This window comes from Acipenser ruthenus, chromosome 25, assembly GCF_902713425.1.
Source record: "Acipenser ruthenus chromosome 25, fAciRut3.2 maternal haplotype, whole genome shotgun sequence".
NCBI classification, from domain to species: domain Eukaryota; kingdom Metazoa; phylum Chordata; class Actinopteri; order Acipenseriformes; family Acipenseridae; genus Acipenser; species Acipenser ruthenus.
In genome coordinates this window covers 486221-509923 of record NC_081213.1, presented here as the reverse complement: position 1 = coordinate 509923, position 23703 = coordinate 486221, and the positions used below count along the sequence as shown (strand labels likewise).

The window sequence follows — 23703 nt, the reverse complement described above, 5'->3', positions numbered from 1 at the left end:
CGAACCCTCAGAGTTCTCTGATTCCGATTCCCAGTCGCTGTCCTCGGACATGGATCCCAGAACAAAGTCCACATCCTGCCTGCTCCCGGAGGAGTCCGAGCGGTGCTCCCAGGATCCTAGCCCCTCTCCCGCCCCCCTCTCCTGGGAATCCTCCCAGTCCTGGGATATACAGGGAAGCCTCTCCGGAGCTGCCAGGTAAACAAAACTATCTGTCGACTGGAAGGAGCACTCCGGCTCCAAGCCTCCTTTGGGACCCGGGCTGGAGGGAGGGTCTTGCTGGCTGGACTGGTCGCACTGGCTTGCGCTGGGAGACTCGGGGAGGGTTGGGGAGGGTTGGGGGGCGGATACAGCCAGGTACACAAAGCTGTCTGTCTGCACAAAGGATGTGCCATCACAGCCCTCCTCTCCCTCCTCTGTCTCGGTCTCTGTCTGATTCGGTAGCGTGGTGGGGGTGAGGGGGGGATCTGGGCATACGGAATCTGTCCTGTGGGGCTGCGAGACCCCTTCAGGGGGCGTCCGGGAGGCAGGAAGCTGAGACCAGCGAGGCATCGCCCCTTCCTGTTTCATCACTTGCTCTCCTCCCCCCTCCTCCTCCTCTCCTCCATCGTCCTTTTCCAATTCTGTCACTTCTTGTTTGGGGGAGTCCAGCTCCTCAGCAGTGGCAGTTTTTGGGGTCTCCTCCATTAACCCCTCAGGGAGAGAAGTGGGGTCACCCCCACCTGTCCCCACTCCCTCCTCCTCGAAATCAGAGTCAGTTTCCTTGCCCGCGTCTGAATAGGGGTTCCGTGGGGTACAGGAGGGCGAGTAATTTGGGAACTTGCTCGCCTCTAAAACGAGGAAGGGGTCCCCTTGAACTGGATCAGGGGGGTCGTCTGTGTTCTCGAAATCCGAATCGGGATCCTCGCACCCCCCCACGACGAGGTCGGAGGGAGGATGAGTTTGCGTCTCTTCCCGCTCCGCACTGCAGTCCGTTAACTCCCCTGCAGACGCACTGACCCCCTCTAGTGGAAGCAGCCCTTCACTGCAGTCCCGGCTGGCCGGACTGCGGTTCCCTGCGGTGTCCTCGGGATGAACCCGCTTCTCATGTGCCTCATCCAGTCCTGTGGGAGCAAAGGATAAGTGTTCAAGGAGTGGGGAAGGGCATGGGGAGACAGGCTGTGTGGGACCAGCCTCTCCTGCCTCCTCCTCCTCCTCCTCCTCAAGGCACTGGCTCTCCAGCTGCAGAAACAGATCCTCAGAGCCTGCTTCGGAGGCACTGCGGGGAGACTGGGGTTCCGCCTCGCACCCGAAACCAGTAGGGGGCGCAAGCAAGGGCCAGATCGGTGAGCTGGTCAGCGCCTGGCCATCGTCCGTTTCCCCGGCCGCGTCCCATTCCCGGTATTCCAAGCTGTTATCCTGGAAATCCTGAAATTCCTGGAAATCCGGGTTGTCCCGGGATCTGGGCTCCAGCCTCAGAACGGCCGCCCAGCCCCTCTCTTCCTGTGACTCCTGGTCTGTCACTCCCTCCTCTCCCTCTCCCTCGTCCTGCTCCAGCTCAGCCAGTATGCGCCTCTCGTCTTCTTCGAACCTCAGCTCCGAGGCCGTCCTCTCCTGCAGTCTCCCCAGCAGCCCCCCTGCCCCGGGACTCCCCTGCCGGCTCAGACAGGGGCTCAAGGGCAGCCCCCCGACAAGGAAAGGAGACGGAGGGGCTAGGAGCAGGATCTCTCCTTCCTCTTCCTCCTCCTCCTCCTCCTCATCTTCCCCCTGCTCTCCTCGCGGTACCAGCAGTCGCTCTCTCCCCCCTCCTCCCGCTGCCTTCAGGCTGCGCGGCCAAGTGGTGGCTCTAGGTGGCGCCCTGACTCTCGCTTTTGGTTTTACTTTCGCCTTCGAGAGGAGAGGGGTGGCCTCCCCCTCCTCCCCTCCCTCCCCGTCAGAGTCCGCAGAGCCAGCAGGGAGGATGGGAAAGCCTCTGTCTGTCTCCTCCAACTTAGAGGCTGCAGCTGCCCTTCCGTCAGTCTGCTCTCTGCCTCTCCCGGAGGCTGCTGGAGGCTTGGAGGCAGCTTTGTAGAGGGTGGAGGAATCGGAGGCTGCAGCTTGGGGAGGCTGATTTAGAGACTGAGGAATCTGGATCGATTTTCCAGAGCGTCTCGCAGGAACCGGAGGGAGCAGTGGCGACTGTGCCGTGAGAATCGGCTGCTGTTTTTGATGCTGATGTAGATGCTGATGCTGTTGGTGTTGCGATGGGGGTCTCTGTGCGTGCTGGAGCTGCTGAGGAAGCTGGGGAGGGGTATAGTTAGGAGTCGACGAATAGAAGTCCCCCGGCGAGCTCGGGGTAGAGTGAGGGGCTGGGGTGAGAGGGAGAGAGGCAGGGGTGAGAGGGTGAGGCAGCACGGGCGACATCAGCCCCGACAGCCTCTTCTCCCCAGGGTAATCCCCAACAGAGACCTCCATTCTCTCCGCAAACTCAGGATAGTTCGGAGGCATGAACGCCTTCCAGGACCGTCGGTTCACGTTATCCTTTCCTCCTCCTCCTCCTCCTCCCGCCCTCCTCTTGGGCACCCCTCCCGGGACAGCCCCGGAACCCAAAACCAGCCCGGAACTGGCCGCAGAACCGGAACCGGAACCAGGAGCCAGAGAGGGGGCGGGCTTGGCGGGAGAGTCTCCAGTGAGCTTGAGAGCGTCGAATATCACCCTCTCGTCCAGCTTCCTCCCCGCCTCGGGCTGACGGGACTCGAAAACGCTGGCTGCCCCCCCCACCCCGGCCCCGAGGGTCCCGTTACTGGATAGGGTGCTGCCCTCACCCCCGCCGGAGCCCAGGGTGCTGCGGGAGGGCTGGTTCAGTTTGGAGCCCTGGTCGATCTGCTCGTTGATTCTCATGGTGTCGTATATGGACCTCTGGGGGACATAGCAGTCCTCTATGTAGCCCTCCTCGTCTTCACCTTTGCCCAGGCAAGAGGGGTTCCGTCTCAGGCAGTCCGGGCGGCTCAGCGGCTTACCCATTGCTGGATTATTATTATTAACAAGCAGAATAGCTCCAACAGTCTCAAGACCACAGGCTGGTATTTTGCATTTTCACTGAAGAGAAATTATTACGATTCTTATTATTGTTGAGATCACAGTTATAAAAGCTGAACAGTTTCTCGCAGTAAGAATAGAAATCCAGTCATTTCTGCTTCATTGTAATCCTTCGTTCAAATCTTTCACATTCAAGGGATTCAGTTTCCTCCCCCGTTATCTGCTCCCCCCTCCCTCTCCACATGGCACAACTGCGTTTAAGAGAGTTTGTTTTTGCCAGGGAGTGAAAGGGAAGGAGAGGGAGAGAGGGAGAGAAGGAGAGAAGGAGAGAGGGAAAGGGGGAAAAAGCCAAAAAAAGAGAATCTTAATCCAGTCTGCCGGAGCCAAAATCCAAAATCCGTTTCTCTCTTTTTCTCTCTTCAAGCAGTCCCTCGCTCCTCTCCTCTCCTCTTCCGGCAGTCTTCTGTGTAACAAGTTTTCAATTCCTTTATAAGGTGAGAGTGTTTGAGTTACATTTATAAAAAAGTGAAGAATTTGTCCAGCAGGTTAGTTGTTTTTGTCTTAGTCTCTCTCTCTCTCCTCGTTTTAAAAATAGATGTTATCCAACACTGACACATTGGCAGCAGCACACAGAGAGAGAGAGAGAGAGAGAGAGAGAGAGAGAGAGAGAGAGAGAGAGACTCTCTCTTTCGTTCAAATCGCATCCAAAACAAAATGAATCCGGCAGTAACTCTCTCAGCCTGAGGTCCGTACAGCACAGTATATTGTCATGCCAGTTTTGCTAAGTGACATTATTCTGCATTTCATCTTTCTGTGCAACGTCCTGCTCAATACCTTCCAAAGACAAAACTTTTAAACAAAAAAAAAAACACACTCACAACACTTGCTGCGTTACATTCCTGCTGCTAAAAGTCCACGTATTCCTAGTCCTGTAACAATGCACCGCTCAGGAGAACAGCGTTTCTTTCTCCATTGGTTTCCGCCCCTGCTTTCTCTCTTTCTCGGTGAAGGATTTTCACAACTCTTATTGCTCACCCAGTGCAGTCCAGACACAGCCCCAGCTCCCCTCTCTCTGTGCTGCCTCAGCTCTGCTCATTCTCCTCAGTGTGGAGGACAGGGCAGCTGCTACACATTAGCCAGCCCTGTGCTTGTTTTCATTTGAATTGTGATGCTCACTACCGGATTTTCCTGCCTGTTTAAACACAGGAAGTCTCCCAATCAGAAGGGGCTCTGCAGTGGTTTCCTTTCCCAAAAACATTGTGAAGGGGGAGGAACGAGAGAGACGCAGGGAGAGAGCAGAGTGAGAGAGCCTTCGCCTTGCCTTCAGGAAGAAAGCCTGGTATCCCACGCAGCTTTTGTCAGGGGGTTCGCTTTATTATTTGCAGTTGCTCGCTAAGAGAGACAAGAAATTGAAGAATACCAACAAAACAGCTTCAGAGTTGCTTTCTTTCTTTCAACAAACTCTTTAAAACAACAGTCTCTGTGATGAAGGGGAAGGGAAGGGCACAGAAAGCAGCCAGATGTCACAGCAATGAAAGCCTCAACTCCAGCCCAGACTCAGAGCCTCATCCCTGTGAATCCAACAAGAGCACGACAGAGAGTCCTGCGTCCCGTCCAGGCTTCATCAGTCACGGCCCCAAGGCTCCAAAATAGCTCATCCTCTCGAGTGCCTGGTCAGAGCGCCTCTCTCTCTCTCTTTCTCTCTCTTACTCTCTCTCTTTCTCTCTCGGTCTCTCTCTCTCCTCATAAACCCTCGGTTTCTTCTTCGGCTCACAGCTTGCAGATTCTTCTATTTTTTGTATTTGTTGCTCCTTTAACTCTTGTCTTGTAGATTCATCCAGGTCTGTCAAGCTTCAGCTAAAGTGCTAACAGTGTTTCAACCTGGTTTCTTGTTCCTCTCTCTCTCTCTCTTAGTGCTGTTTGTTTAAAGACTGCCAGAGCTCAGCGTAGCGTGTGCACCTCTCTCTCTCACACACACACACTCGCTCGCTTTGCTGGGAGGCAGTTCTCAATCCTCACAGCTCTCGCTCTTTCTGGTGTTGTGAGTTTGGGCTGTCTTCGTGGGAAGAATACCAAGCAGGCAGCTATATTCTTCCTGTCCTCTCTCTCTCTCTCTCTGTGTGTCTCTCTCTCTCCCTCTCTCTCTCTCTCTCTCTGTTAGTTGTCTGCAGCTGTCATGCTGCTTCTAGACAAACTTCTCTTAAAGGGAACAAAAGGGGTTTTGTGTCGGCTTTTCGACTGCTGCTGCTGTTCAGACGGCGCGCTTTTGTTACTGAATTCAACAATAGTAATAGAACAAAAATAATAATATATATCTATATATGCGTGTCCAGACAGAGTTAGAAGTCAGGGAGAAACAAAAAATATCCCAATCACTTCTTTAACAAAGAGCCGATGAAGCAGACAAGGGGAGAGAGCAACACCACACATGTTGTTATACAGAGGAGGGGGGGTGGGGGAGAGAGGAGGGGGGAGGGGGGAGAGAGGAGGGGGGGTGGGGGAGGGGGGGAGGGGGGGAGGGGGGAGGGGGGCGGGGGTAAGGGTAAGGGGCAGGGGGGTGCAGAAGGGCATGACATGACATCATCACTGGCTCTGGATAATTAACATGCTGAAATGCTTGAGAAACACAAGGAGCGTGTGTTTGTGACTGGACTGTCCGCTGGGAAATCAAAGGGAGAGTGAGAGGAAGTGCGGGCCTCGTTCACAGAGCTCTTAAAACAAACTTCTGGGTCTGCAGTGAAACAAAGCAGAAAGCACAGAGCACTTTGTTTCAAGAGAATGCTTTTTCTTTTTCCGTTTCACCCTTCAAGGGGTTAACTGAGCAGAGCTGCTCACCATAGGAAGTTTCTGATTTTATTCACTGCCCGTCCGTCCGCTCCCTCCCTCCCTCTCCTCAACCTTCTTCCTTTAAAACACCAGTGCATTCACTGTGCTTCAGTCCACTTTGCTATGCTTTCTCTATGGGAAACTTCTCTCTTTCTCCCTCTCTCTCTCTTTTTACACCTGTTTTCCATTCACCTCTTTCTCCCTCTCCTTTATATTCTCTACACCTCCACCTCTTCTTTCTCTCTCATCTTCCCCCATCCCCTCCTCCCACTCTTTCTCTCTCCCACACACAAACACACATATATATATATATTTTTTTGATGTGTACTGAGCCAGTCCTGTCATTTCCTACTTTATGACTCGTCTCTCCACTAAGAATTTCCAGAAGCTGCACGCTGACTTTGACTGTACAAAAAAAAAAAAAGAGCAGATAGAAACACCCGCACTATGCAGCACACACTTTTATGCTGTTCCAACTGCGTTGCTAGCTTGATTTAAGGGCAGTAATGGAGCTGGTTAAATCGAGGTTTAAACGCACTTCAGCCTCTGGGTTATTCAGCCTCGTTTCTGTAAACCAGATCTTTTCAGCAAAAACAAGCCCACAGCAGCCCAGCCTTCACGGGTAAAACACACCGTTTATATACAAATAAAATCCTGCCCCCTCCTCCACAAACACAACGCGAGAGCAAAAATAGAAATCCAGCCCCTGCTTATACCGAGTCATTCGAGGAATTATCCCACAGCTAGGTTATTTCAGTGGGGGCTGACGAGAGAGCTACACTTTGACTCAAGTGCTCCTTGCCTCTGTGCATTTCTCTCAGTGCCCTGGGTGTCAAATCACCGGCATCTTGCCGAGTGATTAACAGTGTTCCGTGTCCCGGGCTGGCATTCAGAGTGTCCTGCGGGGGGGGGTCGTAAGGCTTTTCCCAAAGGCATTCCCAACCCCACAGCCCCTGTCCAGTCATCGCATTGCTATCCCGGGAAGACAGCCCTGCCCAGCTGCCCGAGGGGTGTATAGGAATTCGGGAACGCCACACCCTGTAGGAAACATTGGGAGACAGCTGAGCTCCCAACTGCTGCTCGGACCGACGACGGCATTCCGAAGGCATTCCGAACCAGACCGCCACTCGGGAACCTCAACACAAGTGCTGCTGTTTGGTTTTTCTGTCCCGCCCCATCCCGCCCCCACCCCCCACTCGGAGCGCTTGGAGGGCACTAGGGCAGAGTCACGATCGACTTTCCCTTTAAGATTTAAGGTTTGTTATCTCGCTGTGTCTGAAATGCTAAAAGACACGTCAATGATAAACTTCTTTCAACGAAGTTTCTTTCAGTATTCCTAAAGTCAACACTATTGAGTGCAGGGAGGGTAATACGACTCCCAACTACATAGCGGTTTGATCCACTCCTGGTTTTACTAGGAGTTTAATAAGATAACCAAGCACATGTTGAAACAGGAGTCTTATTTCCAGCTGCTGTTTATGTGTCTTGCATATGAATTGCTGGGGAGCCCTTGTACTATTTACTGTGAACACGCTGGGGAGCGAGACTGTGAAGAGATCCGGCACAGTCCTGTGCTCACTGGCTCGCTGGGAATGTGAATTGGGAGGCAGCAGGTTGGCAGGATCCCGACCCCCTCCCCTCAGCACTGTACACTGCCCTGTCTGCTGTGTGGGTCACACCCTGCACCCCCCTCCCCTCAGCACTGTACACTGCCCTGTCTGCTGTGTGGGTCACACCCTGCACCCCCCTCCCCTCAGCACTGTACACTGCCCTGTCTGCTGTGTGGGTCACACCCTGCACCCCCCTCCCCTCAGCACTGTACACTGCCCTGTCTGCTGTGTGGGTCACACCCTGCACCCCCCTCCCCTCAGCACTGTACACTGCCCTGTCTGCTGTGTGGGTCACACCCTGCACCCCCCTCCCCTCAGCACTGTACACTGCCCTGTCTGCTGTGTGGGTCACACCCTGCACCCCCCTCCCCTCAGCACTGTACACAGCTGCCCCGGGAGAGCGGAGCTGTTTCCCAGCGAGCAGTCCAGCGCTGGCTTCCTTCCCTGCCTCGGCCGCAGCTGGGACGGAAACGCAGGACTGAAGGGATAACTGTGTTTACTTTTCTTTCTACAATACCAAAAAGAGGACCGCCTGTACAAAACGTCCCGTCATTTGCACACTGCAGTTACACCTTCTTCCAGTACATCCTGTCTGTCTATCTATAAGCAGGAAGGTTTTTCCATATTCTGTATACTCTCTCTCTCTCTCTCTCTCCCCCTCCCCTGCATCTCCCTGCCTGCGCTCTCATGTAAACGGGGGCGAAATCAACACTCTTTGTTCGTATAAATCCTGACCTCATCGCTCCTGGATGAGAGTCAGGGGGAGGGGTTTGAATCAGACCGAGTTTGGGGTTTAAAATGGCCCTGCTGGTTTAGAATAGGGAAGCCCTGGCTGGCTGTTTGCCACTCTGTATCTGAGCCTGCCCACCTCGGTCTCTGCATGGCAACACGACGCCCGCACACTGCTATTCCATCATTAATAACTACATTATTAACTAGAGCAGACAGAAGCCAGTCTGCAGGAGAGCGCTTTGCAGTGGAGGCTGCACTGCAATCCCAGCAGAGCCCAGCAGGGGGTGCTGCTCTCTCCCGAGCCGCTCTGCAGGTGCGTGACAGTGAAGCTTTTTTCTAGCACCGCGGGTATTTAAAGGGGCACTTAAGATGCAGACACAGTAACGAGACACGCTAATCCAAGCAGCAGCATCTCAACTGTGACCGTCCCTAATCCACACCGCTCCCATCAGGCTGTAAAGCTGTCTGTTTAAAGAGGCACTGGGGAGGAGGGGGGGGGGGGTCACTTTCCATTCCAAATAAGACTCCATCAACATCTATATACTACAGAGTAATGTTGAGCCACAGCTACAGAACCCTACACACACACACACACACAGTATAGTATATACATATCTATTAAAAGTACATACAGCCCTGTTTCCCTATTTCAAGACCAGATGTAGACCCCTAACTTCAAAAACTTCAGAGCAAGTCAAAGAAACATATCTGCTGCTTAACGCTAGTTTACAGTTGATGGATTTTCGCCTGCACGTTTAACAAAAGCAGCCTTAAGCACCAGCCGGTAAACGTTAATAATTATTCCTTCTCCTACCTTGAAGTCGGCGAGCTGCTGGCTGATCACCTCCACCTCGCTCCCCACCACTCCCTGAGCAGCCTGGCCCTCCTCGGCCATTCCCAGCAGGGCGTTCACCTCCCTCAGCTCCGCATAGAACTCCTCCAGCCTCTGGACGGTCCCCTCCACCTGCTCCAGTCGGCCCTGGGCCCTGTCCCCCAGCTTGGCCCCCTGTCTGCTGAGGGCCTCCAGCTCTCTCTTGAGGGCCAGCAGGTCAGGACTGGCCCCCTCTCCCTCCTGCAGCATGCGCTGGGCCTCCGTGTCGCAGCCCTGCAGCTCCGCTCGGAGGGAGTTCAGGCGGTACAGGAACAACCGCACGTCCTCCGCCTGCGACTGCAGGGAGTCGGGGTCCCGCGCCACCGGGGCCATCCCGTCCAGCTCGTCGTCCAGGTCAGCGAGCCGGGAGAAGGCATCTCGAACCCGGGTCTGGACCTGACTGACACCCTGCAGCCTGCCTTCCAGAACGGAGCAGCATTCGTCCAGCTGGGGGGAGAGGGGGAGAGGCCAGGGTAAGACTAATCATCCATAACTTCTAAAACGCTCACAGAACTGCAAGGTAAAACTGAAGGAAACAAAGGCGGCCAACGTTTCTGCTGGTGCCTTCATTTGCAGTAAAAAAAACAAACGCGTCTAGTTTCTTACATACAGGCGATAGTGTGAGTATGTATTCTTTAGAATTGCTTCTAGAGTGTAACCATTAACCCATCCCCCTCTCTTACTGATTCTTTCATCCACTCGGGGCGCAATGCTGCCGTTACAAACCAGCCCCCTGTGCTCTCTCACCTTCTCCCTGACTGAGTTGAACTCCCTCTCTGCATCGCGGGCCTGCCTGTCCAGCAGCGCGCAGTCCTCTGTCTGTCCCCCTGTCGGGGCGTCCTCCAGCAGCCCCCTGGCCAGGTCCCTCAGATACTCCACCTGGGGCTGCACGGCCTGCAGGCCTTCCAGCTGGGCCCTCATCCTCTCCATGCTCTTCCCGCTGCAGGCCTGCGGCCCCAAGGCCTCCTGGATCTCCAGCTGGTGCCTGGCAGCCTCCAGCCTCCTCTCCACCCCTCCCAGGCTGTCACGGAACTCCTTCAGCCTGCCCGCCATCTCCTCAAGCGCGGCCGTGCGGCTCTGGAGCAGCTCGGAGACCGAGTCCATTCGCCGGTTGGCCTCTGCCTTCTGGTCCCTCACCTCCTCCTCCCCAGCCTCGCAGGCTTCGATCAGGAGGTCCGCAGAGGCGTTCAGGGTTTCCAGCAGGGACCTCCGCTTCTCTGCCTCCTGCCCCAGCGCCTTGGCTTTCTGCAGCCCCCTCTCCAGCTTCTCCGGGTCCAGGCTGACTTCCAGCTCCCCTGCCCTGGCCTCGCAGCTTTCGATCCAGGGCAGGAGCTCCTGGCGGTGCTGCTGGTACTTCTCCGCCCTCCCCAGGCACTCCCTGAGCTGGCCCTGCCTCTCTGAGGACTCCTTCCCCAGCTCCTCCCAGTGCTGTCTCAGGGAGCCCAGCTGAGCTTGCACAGTGCCCCTCTCCTCCCCCGGGCCCACGGACAGGAGCAAGCTCTGTCCCTGGGACTGGATCAGCTCGTAGGTCCCCCGCTGCTGGTTCAGCCCTTTCTGGAAGTCCTCCTGCTCCTGCAGCTGGTCCTTCAGGGGCCCCAGGAGCCCGGAGACGGGAGGGGAGGATCGGAGCTCGTCCCTGCGCTTGTCCAGCCAGGTTCGAAGCTCGTCAAACATCTGCTGGAACTGCTGGGAGCTGGAGAGGGCGCTCTGGAGCTGATTAATGCCCTCGGCTGTGACAGGGGACAGGACATATTTCAATACAGGATTACTGTGATTCACAACACAAAGGTCTGATTGTTCGCTGTGTGCATTTTCTCATATAATACATTTACTATGGGGGGGTGGGATTTGCCTGAAATTTGCACACAGGGAAAAACACAAGCCTTCATTTTCCTAATATACACACACACACACACACACACACACACACACACACACACACACACACACGTATAGATCTAGATTTACACACACAGTTCTGAATGGTGCACACAATCATACTTAAATCATAAATCAGAAGGCATTTGCTAAATGCATGGTGAATGTGCCTATCTGTTAGAAGTTTTACCACGCAGGTTTGTCTGTGCGTGTGTCCTCCACCCACCTGCCCTCTCCTCCAGGCTCCTGAAGGGGGCGCTGACGGCCTCCAGCCTCTTCCGCAGCTCCTCCCTGAGGTAGGGCTCCCCGATGAGCTGGCTCAGCTCCTCGCACAGCTCCCGCGCCTCGCCCAGCTCCTCCCGGCTCTGCTCCAGCTCTGCCCGGATCCCGCTCGTCTCCTCCAGCTGCCTCTGGAGCGCGTCGGGCTGCGTGCTGAGCGCCGCCTGCGAATCCAGCCTCTCTCCCAGCGCGGCCAGCCTGGTGGACAGGCTCCCCAGCAGGGCCTGGTACCGCGCGCTGGTCCCCTGGGCCTGGTCGATGTGCTCCGAGCGCAGGTCCAGCCGGGAGGTCAGCTCCTCCCACTTCCCTGTGACCGCGGCCAGCTGCTCGCGCACCATCTCGCAGGACGGGGAGCCAGGCTCCGCCCCCGAAGGAGCGGCATGCAGGATGCCTTCCGCGGACTGGGTGAGCTGGTGGAACTGGGGCCGGCGTGTCTCAAACTCCTTCAGCATGAACTGAGGAGAGAGAGAGAGAGAGAGAGAGAGAGAGAGAGAGAGAGAGAGAGAGAGAGAGAGAGGATTCAGAGACGCCCCGTTTCTGTGTCTCCGGTTCGAACGTGTTTTTACTGTGTCAGTGAAGGGTCCAAGATGTGGTCCTGATGAGTTCATGTTTTTTTTGTGATTTAAACATTGTAGTAAGATTAAACTTTGAACAGTAGTATTGTGTGGCTGCGTCTCTCAGTCTGTGAATCTCTCTGTGTCTCTCAGTCTGTGAATCCCTCTCTGTGTCTCTCAGTCTGTGAATCTCTCTCTGTGTCTCAGTCTGTGAATCCCTCTGTGTGTCTCTCAGTCTGTGAATCTCAGTCTGTGAATCTCTCTCTGTGTCTCTCAGTCTGTGAATCTCTCTCTGTGTCTCTGTCTGTGAATCCCTCTCTGTGTCTCTCAGTCTGTGAATCTCTCTCTGTGTCTCTCAGTCTGTGAATCCCTCTCTGTGTCTCTCAGTCTGTGAATCTCTCTCTGTGTCTCTCAGTCTGTGAATCTCTCTCTGTGTCTCTCAGTCTGTGAATCTCTCTGTGTCTCTCAGTCTGTGAATCTCTCTGTGTGTCTCTCAGTCTGTGAATCTCTCTGTGTGTCTCTCAGTCTGTGACTCTCTCTGTGTCTCTGGGTGCCTCACCTGCACTTGCTGTCTCTGGGTGCCCAGCATGTTGGGGTCGATGGAGAGGGGTCCCAGCACGCTCATCATCAGCTCCTTCTCGTTCAGCCAGGGCCGCAGCTGGGACTCGGCTGCAGTGAAGCTGACCAGCATGCTGGCCGACTGCTCCAGCTGAGCCTGGCGCTCAGAGGCTGTCTGTGTGGTTCGCAACCACATGGTGTCTGTGAGGAGAGAGAGTGAGAGAATAAATACTAGATCCCAACCCTGGCTCCTGATCATTTCAATATTAATAATAATAATAATAATAGACTTCACTGAGGGCAGTGTGGGTTTCAAGCCCTGCTATTCCCCCCTCTGCACCCCCTGCTCCTCACCGATGTCCTGCAGTGTCTTCCTCCAGCTCTCTGCCTCTGGGGAGTCTGGGTTCGACTCGATCAGGGATCGGAGGGACTGCTTCAGGTCCTCCACCTTCCCAGAGTGCTGTTCCAGCTCAGCTAGCAGGGCCTGGGGGGGGGGGGGTGATGAGAGACACAGATTAGGATAAACTAGTAGAGAGAGAGAGAGAGAGACAGAGAGAGAGACAGAGAGAGAGAGAGAGAGAGAGAGACAGACGGGATCCGTGGAGTACAATGCTTATATATTTGCATGAATGGGAATAAGACTCCATTGCACAGCAGTTTCACCCATTCTAGGTTTTACTACTACGAGCTTGATTAGCCACAGTGTGCGCAGGTAACAAGATCAGGTGTGTCTTATTAAACTCCTAGTAAAACCAGGAATGGATCAAACTGCTGTGCAATGGGAGTCTTATTTGCATCCCTGACTTCCATTTAAGCCTAAATGCAAAAGGGCCAGCATGTTCACACAGTTTGAAGAAGCACGAAGACTGAGTGGACGTATCCAAAATCTGCTCCATCTCTCTGCAGCGGGCTTGCTGCATGCATACCTTCCAAGCACAGTTGCATCAGTTCAGAGTCTGTCTGTCACTGACCTTGTTCTGCAGGGCCTGCTCCTGCACGGCCTCAGTCTTGGAGGGAGAGCCCCTCTGGTGTAGCTGCTGCTGGCTCAGGGCCTGCTCCTTCTCCTTCAGCCAGCTAGCGATGGAGGCTGCCTCCCTGCGGGCCCCCAGCCTCTGCTCCAGCATGGCCCCCAGGAGCCCCAGCCTCTCCCCCAGCTCCGCCCCCACAGACTCGTACCCGCGGCCAGCGTCCGCCATGGAGCACTGGATCTCAGTCAGGTCTGCGGCAAGGAGGGGCAGCGCGACAGAGTGCAGAACGGTTAGACGCTTCAATAATCATTTCCCGTGGTTCTGAGGCAGTATCATTTTATTTTAGCTTCTAGCTTGCAATTCTAATTGCTGGGCTCTGAACAGCCTTTCTCGTTCCTTTCGAATCACGTGACATCGTGACCTTTGATTGTATTTGGAAACACAGAAAGACTTCCAGTCTCCGATTGTGTTTCGTTTCTTTTAGTATTTCTAAATGCTGAGTTTTTAACAGCTATGAATGATATATCTACAGCATCGCTTTGAAAATACATAAAGTAGTGAACACACACACACTCACAGCACACACGCACACTCAACACATTTCAGTGCAGAGTCCCTAACAAACACTTTGACACAAAACTACACAAAAGAAAACATGTTGTTATTTTTCTAGGAATCAGGAGACGTCATGAAAGCACAAACACTTAGGGGGAGGAATTCTTGTGAGGACAGGGATTGTGTGACTGTGTGTGTGTGTAAACATGTCCTGTATGCACAGGTGTGTGTGTGTGTGTGTGTGTGTGTGTGTGTGTGTCCGTCCTGCATTTCAGTGACTGCACCCTGCCCAGGTAGTCTCACCTTTGCAGGTGTGGATCCCATTTACACTGCTGGTGCCATCAGCTCCATGAAGCTGGGGAGGACCTGGGGTGAGAGACACACATTCAGAGACGAGCAGAGCAGACACACACACAGAGACTGATAGGGACACACTGACACACACAAGAAACTGCCCTTCCTGCACAGACACATTGACAAGCACACACATATAGTTATATAGGAGCATACAAACACACAGGCACACACAGACAGACAGGCAGAGCCATGCACTCCACAGGTTAACACAGCTCTCCGTTCCCGATCTCAGACACTCCTCATGTGAGATCTCGTATTGGGCTCTCGGGGGCTGGCTCACCGGCTCTGCTCTGGCTCCTGGGCGCCGTGATCTCGATGATGAGAGTCTCCAGCTCAGATCCTGCCCGGTTCATCTCCTGCACCCTCGCTCCCTGCGACTCCCAGTCACTCAGCAGAGCCTGCAGGGACAAAACCAGTTACAATACCAGCAAACCCTCCTGCCCTCCCTGAGGCTCCCACAACACCAGTTACAACACCAGTCACAATACCAGTTACACTAATTTACTCTGGAAAAGACTGCGGGGACAATACCAGTTTCTACCCCAGTGAACATGAACCTGCACAACTATGTCAGAAGAGGTGGGATCGCACGAACACAGACAGACGCTAACCTTCAGCTCTTGAACCCGGGTCTCTAGCCCCTCAGTACTCAGGGCTGGCTCAGTGGCTGGCAGCTGCTCCCGCACTCCTTGCAGCCACCTCTGGAGGGCGCCGACGAGCGATCTGAACTTATCCATCTGCAACTGGCAGGACTGGGCCTCTGCAGCTCTGAGAGGGGGAGAGAGATTATAAAAAACAGAGAGAGATTTTTTGCATGTATCTGCATCTGTTCATTTACTACGCTCCTTTCAGAATGACTAAATTCTGAGTTCTGGATGATTCACTCAAACCCAACGACAGAATGAACGGGCTCACCCGGGATATTCTGCCTCCGGTGTGGAATATCGCCAGTGCTGCGTGCATGTTTACATAGTATCCTCTGTACACACCCACCAGATTATGATGCTCTCCAAACCTAAAGAATGTCCTAACCAAGTTCCATCGCAGTAGGGGAAGCGGTTCTTTACAAATGTCTCAATCTTCCCGGGTATAAGGAGGAGGTTCATACCTCTGCTTGACGTTGGTTTCCAGTCGGGTGAACTGCTCGGACACCTCTCTGACAGTGTCCTGCAGGCGGTGTGTGTCTGCGAGGACCCCTGAGTCGCTAAGCTCTGCCCCCAGCTCTGTGAGTGTGCTGAGACTGTCTGCTTCCTGGGTCAGCTCTCCCCTCAGCTCCTGAACACAAAACAACACACCCCACGCACGCACGCACACACATGCAGAAAAACAAACACAAAAACACAAGCACTTGAGTTAAGGAACCGCAGCTTCACAGAAATCACAGATTTTACTCAAACCCCCCAGTCTCTCTATCCCCTCCTCACACCTCTATCCTCTGGTTGAAGTCCTGCATGTCTCTCTCTGGCTGGCTCCCGGTCCCCAGGGCTCGGCCCCTGGTTTCGGTGAACTCCTGTATCTGCGAGGCCAGCCTCTCGAAGGTCTCCAGTTTGGGCAGGACCCCCCTGAGCTCCGCCTCCTTCTGTTCCTGCCCGCTCCGCAGCGCCCCGAAGCGCTGGCAGAGCTCCGAGAGCTCCCCCTGCAGGCCGGTGGCCGTCGATGCGTCTGCAGTCTGCAGGAACTGAGCCACAGTCTGGCGTGTAGCTTCTACACTGCACTGGCGAGACAGCAGATCCCGACCCAGCTTCTATAGCAGAGAGAGAGAGGGAGAGAGAGTGTGAGAGGGGTCCAGTGAAAGAGAGGAGAGAGGAGAGTGTGACAGGGGTCCAGTGAAAGAGAGGAGAGAGGAGAGTGTGAGAGGGGTCCAGTGAAAGAGAGGAGAGTGTGAGAGGGGTCCAGTGAAAGAGAGGAGAGAGTGAGAGGGGTCCAGTGAAAGAGAGGAGAGAGAAGAGTGTGAGAGGGGTCCAGTGAAAGAGAGGAGAGAGGAGTGTGTGAGAGGGGTCCAGTGAAAGAGAGGAGAGAGGAGAGTGTGAGAGGGGTCCAGTGAAAGAGAGGAGAGTGTGAGAGGGGTCCAGTGAAAGAGAGGAGAGAGTGAGAGGGGTCCAGTGAAAGAGAGGAGAGAGAAGAGTGTGAGAGGGGTCCAGTGAAAGAGAGGAGAGAGGAGTGTGTGAGAGGGGTCCAGTGAAAGAGAGGAGAGAGGAGAGTGTGAGAGGTGTCCAGTGAAAGAGAGGAGAGGGGAGAGTGTGAGAAGTGTGTCCCTGTATTGATCAGTATTGCTCTGTTCTGCTCACCTGGTTGTGCGTGAGGGCCTCCTGCACTGCTCTGGCGGACGGCTGCACTCTATCCTGGCCCCGCAGGGACCCCTCCACTCCCCCCAGCCAGTCCAGCAGCCCCCCCAGCCCCTCCTGCATGCTCTGAGACTGGGCCACCGCCGTCTGGAGCTTATCGGACCGCTCCGACACCGTCTGGGACAGGGACTCGAACCGGGTCAGCAGGGAGTCTGTGAGCAGAACCAGACGAGGGACCGGGTCAAAACACAGAACCACAGGAGAGACAGAACCAGAATCACAGGAAACTGGGTCAGGGACCAAAATAAAAGTACAGAAACTGGGTCAAACAACACAGGTAACTGGGTCAGACAACCACAGAACCACAAGAAACTGGGTCAAACACACAGCTATCCCCAAGTATTCCGAGGCACTATCCCCCGATGCTCAGGTGTGCTCAGGTACTGTACCTGCGGTGCTGCGGATGGGCTCTGGGCTCAGTCTGGGCTGCTCCTCGCTCTCCAGTAGGGCGCTCATCGCTCGCTTCAACCTCTCTACCTGCGCCAGGTGATCCTCCAGCTCTCCCTGCAGATCCTACACACAGACACAGTTAGGGAGAGCACAGGTTAGTGGTCAGGAATGCGTTACTACAGGGGGCATGCGTTACTACTGCTCAGCATACTCCTCTCTCCCCCCCACCTCTCCTCTCCTCTCCCCCCCACCCTCTTCCCTCTATCTCTCCTCCCTGTCTCTCCTCTCACCTTGGTCATGTTCAGCTGTCTCTGCAGGCTCTCTGGGTCGGTGGTATCGCTCAGCAGCCTCTCGCAGTTCTGCTCCTGTCCCAGTAGCCACGTCTCCAGTGAGCCCGTCTCGTCCTGGTACTGCTGGTACCGCTCCAGGACCCGGGTCAGGTGGGAGCCCAGCTCGGAGCACTGTGATGGGGAAGGGGGTTACAGAAAAAGGTAAGGTTAGGAGACTTCATGCAACTCAACAATGCTTCGGACCTACACTCAAGATCTGAGGACGTGAGTGTCCTTGCTCCCTTACTGGAAGAGTGCCTAATGTCAGCGTATTCTCAAGGTCTTAGAACCAGACTTCTATTTACTGAACAATGCTCCAAGGTCGGGTGGAATTAGAACAGGAAACTAGTTCAGTACTCTATTTTGTAGTTGCCTGACCATTAGATAACACAAGAACATGAGAAAATGTACGAGCGAGGGGAGTCTATTCAGCTCACCCAAGCTTGTCCAGTTCCTAACAGCTGATTGATCTCAGAACATTGTGATGTCGGGTCTTAAAGGATCCCAGTGATTCTGCTTCAACAACATGACTAGGTAACCCATTCCACACCCCCTCACCACCCTGTGTGAAGAGGTGTCTCCTCCCCTCTGTCCTGAGTCTGTCTCCAGTACTGGGAGGGGTGAACTCTGTCAACACCTTTTAAGATTTCGATGGCATTACATATTTGGAGTCTTTGCCTCACCTTGGCGTGCAGATGAGAGAATCTATCAGTAGCGTCCTGCAGCTTCCCCTGAACCAGCAGTCTGGTGGAAGAGGGGTCCAGTTCAGGCTCCCCCTCGCCGGTACCAGAACCAGCACCGGCCGCGTCCAGAACCTTCTGCCCCGAGATGGTGATGAACCTCAGGTCCGCTTTGTGGCAGATGACGTCCTCCGAGAACTTCCTGTGCCGCTGGGCTCTGTCCCGCAGGCCCTGCGCGTCGCTCTGCCCTTCCCCCAGGGAACGCAGCTCCTGCTCGCTCAGTTCCAGCCAGGAGGAGAACTCCCCGTGCTCCGTCAGGAACTTGTCCAGCTCCTCCCTCAGCCCCGCGACTCTCTTGAGCTGGGCCTCGCAGCGGGACAGCCGGCCCTCGTACTGAGCGCGCAGGCTGGCCAGGTCCGAGCTCAGCCTCTCCTTCTCCCCCGGGGCCAGGCTCTCGCCATGCCGGTCCAGGAAGGCCTGCGCTGACTGGGTGGCCAGGATGAAGGCTGGCTGCTGGGAGAGGAGCTCCTTGTGGTGTGCCTGGAGTGCGGTAAACAAACACATGTCAATACGAACTAATGCAATAAGAGACACCCTACACACCACGCCATGCCAAAGCACAGCATAGCAGCTTCACTTAGAGAGCGTCCTTTATACGCAAGCACCCCAGGGCACTTCACAAAAACACACAGCTCCCTTCCTGAAAACCTGGAACTGGTGAAACTGCTATGCAATAGGAGTCTTATTTCCATCTCTGTATATACTAAAATGATTCATCTATAGAACATCTATAATTAAATTATTATTTAATGAACCACTGCAAATGAACATCCTCTTCCCACTCCCCTCTCCTCTTCACTCCCTTCCCCAATCCTTCCCTTCGCCTCTCTTCTTCACCCTTTCCCCTTCCTACCCTCACCTGAAGCCTCTCGCACTGGGACTCCAGACTCTCCTCTGGCTGCAGAGAGGTGGAGGAATCAGTCTGCATCGCCCCCATTCCGCTCCCCAGGGCCTGCTGGTGTCGCGCTGTCTCCGGTCCCCCCTGCGTCAGGGCGCTTCCTGCCCCTCCGAGGGTCGACACCCAGCTCAGAAGCTCTCCGATCTGACTCTGGTTCACCTCCAGCTCTTCAGCAGCCTTCTCCTGAGGGGCAGACAGACAGACAGACAGACAGACAGACAGACAGACAGACAGACAGCGTTAACCACTCGACTGCCACTGAATACACCAGGGACCACACATCGAACAGAATGCCGCCCCCTAGCACAGTAAATAAAAATACCGCTCTGGAGTCCACTAGTTAAAATGCATTGCGCGCCTCTCTAGCCCCACCTTCTGGCTCTGCTGCTGCAGTGCAGTGCTGAGCGCGGAGTCCAGCTCTCTCTGCACGGCCTGCGAGCTCTCTCTCAGCGTTGCGTACTGCCCCCGCGCGGCGCTCAGCTTCCTCTCCATCGCAGCGCGATCCCCAGGGGACAGGCGCGGCCCGCTCTCCGACAGGAACTCCTCCGTGGACTTGATGAGCTCCACAACACTGTCAGAGCGGGACTGGATATCACTCTGCAGAGCCTGAAACACACGGGCAGGTAGAGATACACTGAGATACATTGAGATACGCTGAGATACACTGAGATACACTGAGATACACTGAGATACACTGAGATACGCTGTCAGAGCGGGACTGGATATCACTCTGCAGAGCCTGAAACACACGGGCAGGTAGAGACGCACTGTGAGTTGAGTTAACTAGGGGGGGGCAATACATTTTTCACACCTGAAGATTGCATGTTTGATTACCTTGCACACCAAACAAATGAAAGAAGCACCTTTGGCGTCATTTTTTTTCTCTCAGACTCCCTCTAAATACTACTACAACCCACAAAAAAATCTGACCAAATACAATGTGAAAAATGTGCAAAAATGCAGAAAATCAGACTGGGGGCAAATACTTTTTCACGGCACTGTACCTACCTAAATAAATACACACACACACAGTCCTTCTATCAGAAACACACACACACAGTCCTTCTATCAGAAACACACACACACAGTCCTTCTATCAGAAACACACACACACAGTCCTTCTATCAGAAACACACACACACAGTCCTTCTATCAGAAACACACACACACAGTCCTTCTATCAGAAACACACACACACAGTTTCTAATCAATAATGATTCAATCTCTCCACTCTGACCTTGACGTCGCTCTGTTTCTGCTGCAGGCTGGTGACATCATCGACGCCGCCGGACTCTGCCTGCCGATTGGTCACTGTGCTGGATGCCTCAGCCAACCAGAGAGCCAGCTCGTCCAGCTTCCGAGCACACTCCTGCTGCTGCTGCTGAACCGCCTGTGACCACGGGAAAGAAAAACAAGAGAGGGAACGAGAGAGAGAGAGAGAGAGAGAGATACAAAAGAGAGGGGTGTGAGCACTGGCTACTCAATCTGACAACAACAACAGCAAAAAAAAACACACAAACATTAGTGTTTAACATCGGCAGGACATTTATTTCACGCGACACCCGCTCCCCTCCCTTTTCAATTTCAACAGCAGCAGGCTTCTCTCCTTTCTCATTCATTTTCACACTCACACCATCAGACTCTTGTTTCTCTCTCTCTCTGACACACATTCACGAGAAGCCCGATTCAGGAGACGGGAGTGAGTCGGGGGCCCGTGTGTTTTTCAGTACATTGTTCGCACACGCTCTGCTCGTTGGGTCCCATCCCCAGGAATGAATTATCACTGTATCGCAGACGCGCCACCAAGAAGCTATTCAACACCAAGGGGCTTTTAAAAACACTGGCACGCAGATTCTGAATACATCTCCTCACTCTTACCGCTTCTTCACACTGCAGAGGCGTTTGGCCTTCATCGGGTTACACTGCTTTTGAGAAAAATGCAGCAGTTTCATAACAGTGAATGTTTTAAAATAACGTACTGAACAGTCAGGGGTATTACTGCGTGGGCCAGAGCTAGACGTCTCTTTGGGGAACGTGTGTGACTGTGTGCTGTATGTAAAAGACAGGGGCGCCCCCCCGCACCCCGTTTCCTGCTCGCTGTGATCTCGCGCCTACACTGAGTTGAGCATGACGTATTCCCCGCTGGCGTGAGACAGACAGACGGACACACAGAGAGACAGACAGGCTGCCAGTCCTGTAAGGGTGGTTACAGATTCTGTAAGTTCCACTCTCTCCACTGGAACCAGGCTGAATTACAGAGCTACCCTGAGGCTCCTCTCGCAGTTTCTAACTGTACTGCTGTTTTGCTTTTCAGTTTGTTTGCTATGCGCTTGTCGTTCCCGTTGCGCATCTTCAGAGCTACTCTGGAGACACAGAATCTGGAAAAAGCAAGACAGACATGTTAATACAGACCCTGCTGGGCTGGCAGGAGGCAGGCATTATTCAGGCATTGCCGTTAGTTTCAGTATCCGCACTTCTACACTGTATACATGGTAGTGTGGTTCAAACTGTGTGGAAGTTCCCACTTATATATTCATTTCCTTAACAAAGCAAAGAGACACATTTATTTAAATAAAATAACTAATTTAACACTGCAGAGGTCTATAAAAGAGAACTCCACTCAACACTGCAGAGCTGTATAGAGGTCTATAGGAAAGAGAACTCCACACTGCAGAGCTGTATAGAGGTCTATAGGAAACTCCGCTCAGCACTGCAGATCTGTAAACTTATGTAATATATTAATACTTTATACTGCACAGCGAGGGAACTTGAGCAATTGAACCTTACTATAATATACTGTATAAAACCGCACAGGGTGCAAGCACAAACAAGCTCTTTGTTATTTACAGGATGGGTAGATGGGTGCAGACAGGCAGCGGCCACTGGCTTTGCCTATACAATACAATACAATACAACACAACACAACACAATACAAGGCTATTACAGGGGAGACACACACAGATCTTAGTTGGTTTAGTGCAAAAGCCAAGTCAAACTGACCTCTAAGGGGTGCAGCGTAATGGAAGAATGACTTATGGAACAGAACGTACAGAATGCAAAACACAATGCAAAACATCAGTCTCTGAAAAGAGATGCGGTTTACTGTCTAGTACCATGACAGGGCTAACCGTGTGTGTGTGTGTGTGTGCGTGTGTGTGTGTGTGTGTGTGTGTGTGCTGAGTGAGAGAGTTACAAACGACAAAACGACAAATGTTTGGGCTCTAGTGTCTTCATCAGTGTGATTGAAACTAGAAGAGACCGAGTCAAGCAGACCAGCGTTTGGGCTCTAGTGTCTTCATCAGTGTGATTGAAACTAGAAGAGACCGAGTCAAGCAGACCAGCGTTTGGGCTCCAGTGCCTTCATCAGTGTGATTGTTTTACTCTGCTTTCCTTTATGCCTCCCCTCCCTCTCTCTAGTCTTACTATTTGAACTTGGGTTAACTTTATCTATACCATTTAAGATCTGGCAAAATGTCCCTTTTTTCCAAGGCTGAAGACCCTGCAGAGCGCTGCCTGCATCGTGTGTGTGTGTGTCGCTGTGCATGTATGTTGCGTGTGAGTGGAGAGCGTGTTTTCCTCCACGTGTGTCCAGGCAAACCTTCGTCTCTTTCTCCGTTTCTCTCTCGTGCGCCGCGGCGGTGAGCAGCGCCTCAGTCCTGGTGGCCACGTGCCCTGACGCCTCGCGGAAGGACCTCTGCAGCTCGTTTAGCTGTCTCAGTAGCTGCCTGCTCTGCTGCGGGGTGAGGTCCTGGGCACGCTCAGAGATGAAAAGCTGGATATCGAAAGCGATGGAGTCGAGGGAGGCAGAGCGCTCTGCCAGACCAGCCTTCAGCTCCTGAGAGAGAGGGATTATAGGGAAGACAGTGAGGGACAGAGAGGAGGGAGAGGAGAATGAGAGACAGAACAGAGAGATGGTGTGAGAGGAGGAGACAGGGAGAGAAGACAGAGGATAGTGTGAGAGTGAGAGAGGGAGGAAAGAAAGAGTGTAAGAGGGAGGAGGGAGAGTGCGAGAGACAGAGATTCAGACAGACAAAGAGGCGTGCTGTGCCAGTACCTGCCAGTGCTGCAGGTTGTGTGTGAGCTGGGGGGGGTCCCCAGGACTCTCTGCCCCCCCCGTCTCTCCCAGCCAGCCCTGCAGAGCACGAGCCCTGCCCTCCAGAGACTGCAGCTCCGAGTGCAGCTTACACTGCAACGAGAGAGAGGAGAGCAAGGGGTTAATACCAACACACAGGAGAGAGAGAGGAGAGCGAGGGCTTAAAAAGGGTTGAATGTCCAGCTGTCCTGTTCTCTCTCTCTCTCTCTCTCACCCTCTCTTGCTCCTGCGCAGTCCGCAGCCCCTGCAGCCTGGCCTGGGAGACCCCCTGCACGGCACTGTACGATCGCTGCAGGTTGCGTGCGTCCTTCTCGAGCGCCAGCAGCAGCTGCGCGGGAACGTCCGGCGGGGGCGACGCCACGACACTCGCCACGCAGTCCAGCTCACGGGCCACGCCCTCCGAGAGGGAGCTCAGCTCCGAGTCCAGAGCCTGCAGGGACACACACATAGTATAACCCATGGGGGGGAAAACTGCTAAAATACCGGGGGAAACGGCTCTAAAGGCAATCACAGTGCACGTGTGCGCAGGTACCTCAGTCTGGAGGATGCTCTCCTGCAGGGCGCTGATGCTGCTCCCCATTGGCTGCTGCTGCTGCTCTTTGAGGCGGAGCTCGATGTGAAGGACCAGTGAGAGGAAGGCAACCAAGCGCTCATCGTGTTCCAGACACTGCTGACGGGAGAGCGAGGGCTGCGAGGAGAGGGAGGAGAGAGAGAGAGAGAGAGAGG

The 23703-nt window shown here is 54.0% G+C and overlaps 1 protein-coding gene across 1 annotated transcript in view; it reads right to left on the bottom strand.

Moving 5' to 3' along the window:
• Window positions 1–23703, bottom strand: part of LOC117414045 (microtubule-actin cross-linking factor 1) — a gene marked incomplete in the record, with an annotated part of 147779 nt that overhangs the window by 37640 nt on the left and 86436 nt on the right. Inside the window, 22 exon segments of the mRNA XM_059000381.1 lie at window positions 8977–9480; window positions 9781–10763; window positions 11138–11645; window positions 12304–12503; window positions 12657–12786; window positions 13274–13521; window positions 14129–14191; window positions 14463–14580; window positions 14794–14950; window positions 15291–15457; window positions 15609–15926; window positions 16471–16679; window positions 16917–17040; window positions 17208–17378; window positions 17930–18466; window positions 18846–19067; window positions 19257–19490; window positions 20122–20274; window positions 22483–22719; window positions 22939–23070; window positions 23192–23407; window positions 23510–23665. Of these exon segments, the coding sequence (XP_058856364.1) occupies window positions 8977–9480; window positions 9781–10763; window positions 11138–11645; window positions 12304–12503; window positions 12657–12786; window positions 13274–13521; window positions 14129–14191; window positions 14463–14580; window positions 14794–14950; window positions 15291–15457; window positions 15609–15926; window positions 16471–16679; window positions 16917–17040; window positions 17208–17378; window positions 17930–18466; window positions 18846–19067; window positions 19257–19490; window positions 20122–20274; window positions 22483–22719; window positions 22939–23070; window positions 23192–23407; window positions 23510–23665 (5787 nt within the window).